The sequence below is a fragment of the Microtus pennsylvanicus genome, chromosome 9 (assembly GCF_037038515.1).
Source record: "Microtus pennsylvanicus isolate mMicPen1 chromosome 9, mMicPen1.hap1, whole genome shotgun sequence".
Taxonomy (NCBI): domain Eukaryota; kingdom Metazoa; phylum Chordata; class Mammalia; order Rodentia; family Cricetidae; genus Microtus; species Microtus pennsylvanicus.
The window spans coordinates 84,388,960-84,400,918 of NC_134587.1; the positions used below are offsets into that span (position 1 = coordinate 84,388,960).

At 38.7% G+C, this 11,959-nt stretch overlaps 1 protein-coding gene across 1 annotated transcript in view; it reads right to left on the minus strand.

The window, feature by feature from the left end:
- The window catches only part of Klkb1 (kallikrein B1), a 28,720-nt gene extending 21,180 nt beyond the window's left edge, over positions 1–7,540 (minus strand). The window contains exons 1-3 of the mRNA XM_075984546.1: positions 7,437–7,540; positions 6,790–6,848; positions 1,543–1,705 (exon numbers count right to left, since the gene is read on the minus strand). Coding sequence (XP_075840661.1) covers positions 1,543–1,705; positions 6,790–6,847 — 221 coding nt within the window. The 5' untranslated portion in view covers position 6,848; positions 7,437–7,540. The remainder of the gene's footprint in view (positions 1–1,542; positions 1,706–6,789; positions 6,849–7,436) is intronic.
- Between the last annotated feature and the right edge of the window lie 4,419 nt (positions 7,541–11,959).

Below are 11,959 nucleotides of genomic sequence, written 5' to 3' on the forward strand. Positions count from 1 at the left end.
GCTATGCCTGCATTTGAGCTTCCACAGATCCTCTTCCCAAAAGATAATGGCTTTTGTTTCTGTTTTATGTGGTACTGAAGAAGAAACCCCGGGTTTCAAGCATGTTAATCAAGTGTTCTACCCCCAGCCAGTTCTTCCCTCCCATTCCACCCTGCAGCTTTTATTTAGTTTATTTTGAAGCAAACAGACCTTAAACTTATGATTCTCCCATCTTAAACTTCTACATTTTCTAAAGTGGCAATTATTTTTAGAAGTATTTTAAAAAATTGAATCGCCTTTGAGCTGGGGTTGTATGTGATATTCACCTTGTTTATTGATTCCTGGTAGTTTCCCTCTAGTGGGAGGATTTTTCTATCTTCAATATCAACTTTGTGTTAGTTTACTATATATAAGAATCCTAGTGTCTAGTTCAATTTTCAATTCAGCGAATGTCACATGTAGTTTGTGTTTTTCTTCAGGTTAGCACGTAGGGATTAGAGAATCAGTGTCAAATTTCTAATTCTTAAAATCAGATAGAGTGAGAAGGCAAGTTATAGGTATGGAAACAGAAGCAAAATTTACACTTTGGCTATTGATTAAATGAAAGAAAATTAAGGTAAAACTTCAAACTATATTTTTAATACTTGCATTTGTCAAAATTTCCAGTTAATAGTAATCCACACCTATATGCACACACACACACACATACACACATGCACACACACACAAATGTACGTTCTAAATGTGCAAACTGGGTCACTTCAGGTACTATTGAGATGTGTCTACTAGATCTTAAGTCTATTATCGACAAAATTCCTGGCTTATATATTCTCAACTTTGTTACTCAAAAATATAATAAGTCAAGTAAATATATTTCTTTATGCAGGACAAGTAACATTTTTGAAAGCAAAAGAATAAAGTCCACTATGAAGTTCTATGGCTTCCCTTTCAAGTGGCTACTGTAACTGAATAGAAGTCCACTGACTTGTACAGTCTTTGGGTCTGGTTAATGGGTTTGTGATTGTTTTATGTGTGGCATTTGTAATACATTTTAGTTAATGTATAATAAATAATGAATAAGACAGAAAATATGTAAAGAAATGATACTCAATGCTGAAGAAAAATGAGAAAATGGATAGACCTTGAATATCTAATATTAAGTAGAATCACAAAAAACCACACATGTTGTTCCTCATATGCAGAACCTAACCAATAACATATTTATATACATAAACAAATGTGTATGTGGGAACATGTTGAAAGGTGAACCAGAAAGGTTAAATATTATGGTATGAGGACGGACCCTTTCTTGTTGCATGCTCTTCCTTCTGGGCCCTGGCTAGAGCATCACTGCCTCCCTCTGCTGTGAGCGAGAGGTGTGGTTGTTGAGGATGTCTGTGTCTGTGGTCAGTAGTCCAGTCGTCTGCTTTGCAAAGAAAAGATCTAGGAACTTTTGATGAAAATGGTCTTTGATCTCTTCGAGGAACCTGACACCAATTTTGCAAACGACCGGAAGTAGCTTGAGAAATGTCTGACCGGATATGACAAAATACCACCTCTTACCTTTTATTGGGATCGTTGGCGGGAGCGACTGGGAGGAAGCTGAAGAGCAGGCACCTGGGGTGGAAGGTGCACATCTTCTGACAGTGCTGGGCATCCGGAGTGTAGATGGCAGCTATATCCCCACCTCGGAAGAAGCTGTTTTTGTACAGTTGATTCAGACATCCTGGGATACAACCATTAAAAGGAGATTTAGAGAAAAGGGTTACAGTTTCCATCTGTTTTGTTATTATTTTTATTCACCCCAATGACTGCCTAAAGATCTTTACAAATACAGAGCTGGAATGAAACAATATGCCAAGGACTTTAACAGCACAGCTATTTAAAGTCATCTTATGGGAACTTAATGCGGAAAACTTGATTCTTTTTTATTACCTACATAATAATTTGTACATAAACTATCCCTGCTAAAATAAAGTGTGAATTATTTTCTGCCTGCTGTATAACATGGTGTGAAAACATCTCACCTTAAGAACTGATAGACAATGTTTTTTTTAAAACCCTTTAGGGAGCAACAACACCCTAGATTCCTTAACACTTTAAGGGGAGATTGAGATCTGGACCATTATTTTCATGAAAGAAGTCAATAACTGAACTTCAGAGTTCAGCCATGATTACTATCGCACAGTGAAAAGCATCTTGGGACATAAACTCATTCCGACTCTCAGTCCTGTCTGTCCTTTGAGCATGCAGTGTTATGCGCTGCTGTCTGCCTCGGTCTTATCCAAGCAAGCTCATTATTGAGTATTGATCCCTTACCAGTTTGTTTTTGGATAAGGAAAATGCATTTGCAGAGCTCCACACCCAGACATTATACATACACAGAGAGAGTCCTTGGAACACACCACTCTGAATGGGAAGTCTCCATTAAACCCCTCCCCTCAGGGTTTAGGGAATTCCACAGAAGAGGAAGCAGAGAGTGCAAGAGCCGGAGGGGATGGAGAACACCACACCAGGCCCTTTGCATCTATTGAGCCAGGCGCTTATGAATTCACAGAGATTGAAGCAGCAAGCAGAGGGCCTACATGGGTCTATCCCCAGTCCTCTACATACATAGTTTAAGTTTAGTATTTGTGTGTGTGAACGAGTGGGTCTCTAATTCTTGTGCCTTCTCTTACGGTTCTTCTGTTGGTTTGCCTTGTCCAACTTTGATGTGACGGTTTTTGTTTTATTATGTGGTATTTTGTCATGTTTGGCTATCATCTCTTAGAAGCCCACTCTTTTCTACTGAGAGGCAGAAATGGGGGTAGATCTGGAGAAAATGGGAGATGGGAAGAAACTGGGAGCAGTAGAGGGAAGGGAAACTATAATCAGGATATATTGTAAGAGAGAAGAATCTATTTTCAATAAAAGAGAAGAAAAGTCTAAATAAATAATTTTCACATAAGAAACATGGAAGAGCCCTCTGGAGCTAACTGGAGAGCAGACCAAAACGCGCTGCTCAGGCTGACTCACGGCTCTGTTACGTGCAGTGTCCGCATCCGACATATCATTAGAACATTGTCCTCAATTGATTTAATCATGAATTTGTGTTTACATGAAAAAAATCAGCCCAAATCTTCTACTGAGTTTTCCACCTTAGGTAGCCTGTCCGTTTTCACCAGTCAGGTTTTCATTAACTACGTAGTATCCCAGCGGCAACCTTGTCCATCTCTCTCTAACATCTCTCTATGTGGCCATTACTTTTCAAAGAATAGGTGTTTAGACAACATGTATTTTATTAAGCACTGTAGATTTAATATCTTTAATGTTCTCTCTGTCTGGAGATCCTAATGCTAAGTCCCATTTCGATTGGTCAAACTAACAGTATTGCTTCTCTTATCAGAGTTGTTGCCATGCCTACCTCTTGAGTCAGGTTTATATTTGGAAGGAGCAGATTTTCCTGGGTAGGTGCCCCTGGGAATATGTGTTCCCAAGTGGACACCCTGAAGTGTCCCATTTGTACAACACAATAGTAGGCCCAGCGGTAATGGTAGCTATAAAGAGACTTGTTTTTAATGCGGTTAGCATTTCATAATTATTGAGCAGACACTCTCTGCCATTCATTGCACAGACATAGAAAAACACTATCTGCAGCCAGCGATGGCCTGGAAGTTCCTGTCTTGCATTGAGTCTTGGTAGACAGGCATGTGACTCAGCAAATGAAGAAGAAAGACTAGAAATGTTCCAGTTGTAGACTTGTTTATCCTCCTCAGTTGTTAATGGCAACGATGATGACGGTGGTTGCGATGATGACCAAGACAGTGTTGTTATTACAGAGTCTATGTAACTTAAGTGATCTACAATAATCACAGCTTTCAGGTTTCATGTTGAAATATCTTTCATATTTCATGTTTCACGGACATTGGGCATGTAGTTGGTCATATTAAAAATGTACATGTTCAAAAAAAAGAAAATGAAAAAAATCACCAATAAGGAAAGAAAAGCATCTTAACTTTAAAAATTCTGGGTGAGTGGTAGAAAGAAACCTCAGGAGTCAGCGATTGCCCTCAAGACTAATAACTTGAGTCTGATCCCCAGAACCTGCAGAGTAAAAGGAGAGAACTAGCTTCCACAAGTTGTCCTCTCATCTCCACGGCAATGTGTGTGTATGTGTGTGCATATGTGTGCAGCATATGTGTGTATATGTGTGCACGTATGAGTGTGCATATGCTTATGTAGACATAGATATAAGATAAATGAATGCTAAATTATTCTTATAACAAATGGCAGGTATGGAAAGACAATTTACCAAAGGAATATAAGTGACTCTGCCTGTATGAAAGCCGCTGACAGTGCATTAACCACGTTCCCTACATAAGTGTGGCTGTTACCCCTCATCATAGAAGCCTCTCTCTACAGCGAATGGAGACCATCACAGAAAACCACAACTGGTCAACACATGTGAGCAAACAAGCCACAATGGCTACATCTAAATCACACATCCTGAATCTATGGCTAAGGGAATATCATGACAGAGGGCATGGGAAGGTGATGATAGTTAGAATATCAGGGAATCTGCTGTGAAACAGTCTCCTCAAAACATCTGCATAAACAAGACCAGAACAAAGATGGTATCAATGGAAATGGTAACATGGAAGAGGGATATTTCATGGGGTCCAGCTCCTGGACAAAGATCTATAGGCAACTCAGACTTCTGGGAGTAGGAGAATTAACCTCTCCCAGAGATGAGCCACTTACTGGTTGTCCAATGTACACATACACACACAAGCCATGTACACACAAATAAAATAAACTTCGCAAGGCATACGTATTTATACACGTTTGTGTACATAGATACATATATATGCAACAAGAATAATAAAAAGAGGCAATCAGCTTGAGAGCGAGAGGGACATGGGCGAGGACATGTGTTAGTATCAAGACGCATGACAGCAGCAAGAACAGAAGCTCAAGTCAAGTGGAAATAAAAATAAACCTGAATCTTTCCCTAGGAACCTAAGGAAAAACCTGTTACAGGACTAACTCTGGTTAGCTCATGACTCTAGCACTGCCTGCGGCTCTGGCTCTGGCCTGGCTGAGTCAGGAGCTCCAGCCTGACCATCAGCAGCAGAAGTAAACCAGAACTTGGAGATAGTTCCTTGGGAAGAAATCTGGGCCCTGTTTGCAGGAAGCTGACCGCTAAACTACAAAGCTAAACTACAAAGATAACCATTTGCAATGTCCCGAGTGAGATAGTTGAACATTCTCAGAAGCTTGTCGGGAAAGCCAGAGATTGGCCTTTCAGGAAGGCAATCCCATAATGCTGCCATAAAAACCTTCAAAAGTATTTATACCTTCATATCAAACATTTTTATTCCCCCAAATTTAATTTATAAAATGATTGAATATGTTCATAGAATGTACACAATAAAGAAGAACAGATAACAAAAATGTTTGTTTGGATTAACATTAGCTATAAATAGCAAGTAAGGTAAACAACACTTTATAGCAGATAGAAACATACAGAAAATATGAAAGACTAAAATAATTTAGCAATAGTTATTTCATACTTTGGGACTATATAAAATATTCGATTTTAAGTATTTATATGTGCTTGAATCTCTAAGTTTTCTATCGTGAGCATAAATTTTAAATCACTTTTTTTTTATAATGGCGAAACTAAACACTGTATTTATTATCTGCGCTCCACACACATCTGTTTTGAAGTCATTTTTCTTATCTTAGCTATGGTCAATAGCATCTCTGGCTATCACTCCTCCATATTTGACTGGTTTGGACATGGCAATGCTTGTGACAGAAGAGCAGGTAGACAGGGTGGATGGGACAGATGGAGGGAGGTGTAATTAGCAGATGGGGAAGAAAAAGGTCTCCCCCCCCAACGAAATGACTTCCATTGACAAGGATAGGCCTTCATCAGGGCTCTTTCTCTTTGCCAAATACTTGAGAGTCAAGAAAACAATCCGTGTGATGTAGTCATATTACAAGTCACCCCTGACCCGGAATCTCCCCCTCATTATAGGCAAGGGGAAACCTCACTCTACACTGACTGATTAGAGGGGGTGTTCAGAGACATGATGAAGAAGATGATGATGATGATGTATACAGCATTCTGTCTGCATTTATGCCTTCAGGTCAGAAGAGGGTACCAGATCTCATTAGGCATGGTTCTGATCTATCATGTGGTTGCTGGGAATTGAACTCAGGACCTCTGGAAAAACAGCCAGTGCTCCTAACCTCTGAGCCGTCTCTCCAGCCCACCATTATTATTCTCTAAAATCTAATGGAATACACAGAGAAAGACAGAACACTGACACCTAGAACCGAAAGCTCTCCATCAGGACCACCCAGGGGATAATACACTAGTTACATCTGAAGTCTTTACCTTCAGTCTAGAAAGAGTTCCCTATGCCTTATATTAAAAATATCACACACTAATCAGATATTTGAATTGGACCCAAACAATGTATAGAGTCTAATAGTTTTCCTATCTTTCAGGTAGAATTTGTTCTCTGAAGGCCGGTAATAAAAACAAGGAACTATGGGGGTGGGAGGAACTCTGGCAGAGAGTAATGTCTAAACAGAAATGTCTGCTAACAAATGCACAAATAGATTGTTGCCCCTCTGTTTCTCCTACTGTTTGTGGGTGTTGGGAGCAATGTAGCTAAAGAGAAGTTCTTGCCCTGAAGCCTCGGCAGCTGCCTCCTTCCCCAAGACTGTATGGCTAATGGTTTTCTCCAAGAGTGTTATGTTTTACACAACTCTTCCTCTCTCACACACTATTTTTTAACTGCTAGAGAAGATACTTACCACAGGAAACTGTAGCAAACAAGGAAATGAAATAACCCACTTGGTTGAATAAAATCATCCTTTGAAAGGAAAAAATATCACGTAAGTGCTAGGTTTAGATCCTATTGACCATGTATTGAATTTAATTTAATATACAGACTTTGCTTTTTTGGTAAATGTCTAAATTTCAAACCAAAGCACATAATCAGGAAGAGAGTGAGGATTTGGGGGGAATATTTTGTAAATAGAAAATTGAAATATTTATCATGCTTCCTGAGATACAAATTGAGACCTCTGGACTACTATTAGTGCATTTATATATTTTTATATTAGTGTACTTATTGTTAATTTTGTTTCTATTAATTCTGTAAGGAAAGTTAATAAAGATAATTAAACACTTATCAATTTTCTTAACTCACACAAAATTATTATAAATAAGGACAATAATATCACCGACAATCCCTACATACAGGAAATCTTTGAAAATATCCAAGCCAACTTAAAACTTTTAAACCAATCAAAACCTTAGTCTTATTTTCTAAAATGTTGTATGTCAAAATATTTGTGCAAACAAAGAACAGTCCCTTCTAGATTTTCCAAACTCTCAGGAGACTAATGCATTATGCCAAATGACACAGGAAATGATTGAAATAATAGAAAGTGGTTACCTGGAAGGACAACTGCTTCTGTGGCTCTGGAGGAGAGGGAATCAGCCTCCACGCTCCCCGAACATGCCGCTGCAGGCAGTACTTGCTTGGCTCCAGTGTTGACCTGCGCTCTGGTATCAGTTGCAACTGTTTAACCTGTCAATACAGTCCGTGAACAGCCCAGTCCAGGTTCGGCCGTTTAATATGTTAACGATTCCGGGAAGTTGAGCAAACACAACATCGGAGATGGCGTTTCCAATGTGCCTCCCTTTGCAGAGGAATCTACGTGAACAGTTCTCGACACACAATAAAAGGCCTTCCCAAGTGCTAAGGAATCCAAGTGATGGGTTACAGCACCTGGTGAGAATGTAGACCTAAGCAAAGATGCATTGAACAATGGTAGAAGTTCCACATTAACCCGAAACCTCACCACCAAGCCTGGGCAGCAACGCATGGAGATGTGCTCTTCATGGATAAAGAACAGTGATGCAAAGATCAGTGTTCACAGGTCTTGGCACCAAAGCTCATCCCAGGAAGCACCAGCATCAGTCCAGCAAACCCCTGCAGTCCCAGGCTTCAGGATGATAGCTGCAGGCCCAGTCACAAGGTCCACTTCAGTGGTACCTTTTCCTGGGCAGTCATTGTAGATTCAGGAACAAACTGTGCCCATGGGTTTGAATATATGGGCATGACCCCTGGAGGCTCAGTTTCCAGGCTTATTTCAATGTTAGGATTTTAAGTCAATCCTCAAACATAAAATCCTGGCTCCACTGAATTGAGGATCCAGGTATGAACCCTGTGGACTCAATTATCAATGCAGTTCCAATGGACACCGATGCCAGGATATTTTCTGTGGACCCAAGATTCAATCTTAGCCTCATGCACATAACTCTAACTCCACAGTTGGCTAACCCAGAATTTATTGGTTATCTATCTGACTAACAGACTTGCCTGGTGAAACGAGCTTTAAAAAAACCTAAAATATTTGTGGGGCTTGAAAAGTATCTCAGTGGATATGAGTTCAATCCTCAGAACCTACACAGAGGAGGGAGGCAGTCAACTCCCAAAAGGTGTCCTTTGACCTCCACACCCACATGTCTGTGTGTGCGCATCTGCACACACATATTTGTATAATAGATGAAAAATGAACCTAAAAATTATTTCAAATGGCTTTTCATTTAAAAGTGCACACATCAGCACACAGCCAGAAAAATCATTGATAATCAAAAAAAAAATATCACCCAAAGGGAAAAAAAGCATAAATAAATGAGGGTCAGCTGATTGCCTGATTACAAACTTGACATAGGGGCTGGGGAAATGGTTTGATGATTGAGAACACGCACTGCTCTTGCAGGGGCCCTGAGTTCAGTTGCTAGCACACTCAGGATGAGGCTGACAATCTCCTGCACCTCCCCTCCAGCAGATCTGATGCCTCTACACTCATGCGCATGAATACCTACACAGAGACACACATACACAATAATCAAAAATAAAACCTTTAAAATAGAAATCAAAACAAGTGAATACAGTCAATGACTCACCAAAATAAAATAAAATCTTTTAAGAAAGATTCAAAACTGTCTAGAAGAGGTTCAGCGAACTGCAGGTGAATACAATCAATCACTAAACAAAATCAGAAAGCAGCACACAAATGAAAAGGGAATTTTGTATAGTAAAGAAAACCTAGAATCCATACACAACACCTCCATGCAATTTTCCAGTCTTATAATCCCAGAAGAAAGGATGGAAATCTTTGGAGAAACACAAACCAAAAAGATTCCTCAAATATGACAAAAATTATCTAGATATAAATAGATAATTGCAAAAATGTCTCATTAGTACACATTATATTTGATCTCTCAGGAGTCAAAAATGAAGAGACAGTTTCAGAAACAGTGAGAGAACTGCAGCTTTTACATACAAAGGAAATTCATAAGACAATTAGTGGAGTTCTTAGTGCAAGCCAGGACGGTACTCCACGACAGTACAACAGGTTTAAAATGTAGATGGTTTCTTTTTTTTTTTTTTGCTAAGATAATGTAATTTAATTTGAGTAATTCAAATCCAGAATTAAACATATCTATTGGTGAACACAGATTTTCATCTAGAGTAAATGGATATGAAACTAGAAGCTTGCATTTAAGCTCTATTTTATAAAATGAATAATCATATTAGGTTAGTAATGACAATCACTAACAATTGAATATGACAAGGACTAAAATGTATAGTTTCAATATATTTAAGATTATGCTCCTATAAAATTTATAAAGAACATCTTTACACAAGTAATCTAATTATGTTTTAGTTATATTATAAGTGAATATTAAAATAATATGATTATGTTTATTTAAAAATATACATATCTTTATAGGAATGCAAATATAAACTTGCTATCATAACTTTCAGGATGTGGAGGTAGAGGCATCAATTATAAACAACTTTGGATATATAATGAGATACAATCATATACACACACACACAAAGTAAAATAATAAAACAAAATTGGTCCATGCCATGTAGTAAGTTTAAATGGAGATGGTTTCTAACTTGTAACAGATAAGATGTTTTATGTATCCTTTACAATAACCATAAAGAAACTGAAACACATAAAATATGAAGAAAAAAGAATTCATAAAAAACCAATGAATACAATAAAGTACTAGATCCTTCACGACTATAAAGTGTAATCAGATAAATTTCCAATCATAATTCATAGAATGGCTGGCTGGGTGAAACCCTATGCCAACTTGCCCGTCCCCACATGTCATCCTCTCGTCCAGCATGTCCGTGCTGTATGCACCACCCACATTCAGTCAGTGGCTTCCTCAGGTACCAGATCAAGGTCATGGCATCACAGTATTCAGTACACATGGAGTCAGGACCATCTGTGTTTCAGGCATTCATTGAGGATCCTAGAAAGCAGCCTTTGTGAAAAGGGGACTTGTGTACATAATAATAAAACAGGTGGCTCATCCAAAAGACTCATTGGCTGTAAATATGGATGTAGTCAACATAACATCACCTAGGTACATAAAATATTAACAGAACCAAAGGGAGAAGCAGAGAGCAGTAAGTATTCAACAAGGACAGATCATTCAGACACAGGATAAATAAACTAAACATTGGTCAACACTGCTCTCCAGTGCACATAGAAAACAGTTCCACGCATGCTCAGAGCACTTGTCTCCGCAACAGAAAGCACAAGAGTTGAAGCACACATGGGATATACGCTAGGACAGATCACGTATTAAACCAAAGTCTCAGCTAATACGGAAGGCTGAAACCACATCAAGGGTCTCTCTAAACACAGCAACAGGGAACCAGAAATCAGCTACTGGAGGAAATGGGAGCAAGTCACAGATATATGAAAACTGGTAGATTCTGGAAAAACCAGTGTGTCAAAGAAAAAAGTTGAAAATGAACAAAATAATATTTTGAGACAATACACCCAAAATGTATGTAGTGCAACAAAAATAGATCCAATAAAGAAGGGGGTTGCAGAAATAAAATTTTCATTAAAAAAGAAAGAACTAAAAAATAAATCTACCTTTATATTTAAAGGAGCAAGAAAGAAAAAGTACATAAGCTAAGCCCAGAATCAACAGAAATGAATATCAGGAAAGCAAGGGGGGAATCAGAAGTACTGAACTGTCCTTTCTTCCTTCCTTCCTTCCTTCCTTCCTTCCTTCCTTCCTTCCTTCCTTTTTTCTTTTCTTGAACAGATAAAATTGAGAAACTGGTGAACTCTGAAATAAGAGTCACATAAACAAAAGCATAAATGAAAGAGGAGACACCATAATTAATCTAAAACAAATACAAAATATGAGACTTCTGTAAAAAATGATCTCAACTTAGAGTAAATTAACAAATTTCCAGAAATCCATTACTACAAGGCAAAATTATAAAAATCGGAAGAGGTCAGAAATTTGCAAGATGATTGATTCAATAATAAGAAGAATATGAATAATACTTCACCCAAAGAAAAGCTTAGAACATAATGTCTTTATTGATGAATTCTGCCATATAGGTAAAGAAGAATTAACATCAGGTAAAGAAGAATTAACATCGGTTTGGCCCAGGTTCTTTTCTCCTTTTGTCATCATGTGCCCCAAGTCCCAGACAGGAGACTACTACCAAACTTTCCAGACTCTTCCACCGTGCTGTTTGCACTCTCCAGCCAGCAGAATCATGAACTCTATTCTGTTTACCAGTATCGGGTGTTCTATTACAGTGCCACAAAATTGGTGGGGGTATGAAATCATATGACCAGCTGGAGAGCTGCGTTGACATGTGGCATTTGAAAAAAAAAAAAGGCAAGTCAGGCTGGGCGGTGGTGGTGCACACCTTTAATCCCAGCGCCTTTAATCCCATCTTTAATGAGCCAGAGGCAGGCAGATCTCTTTGAGTTCAAGGCCAGCCTGATCTATAAAGAGCTAATTCTCGTAAAGGCTCCAAAGCTACAGAGAAACCCTGTCTCAAGAACACTCCCTCCTAAAAAGAGCGAGAGAAAGAGAGAGACAGAGAGAGACAGAGAGAAGGAGGAA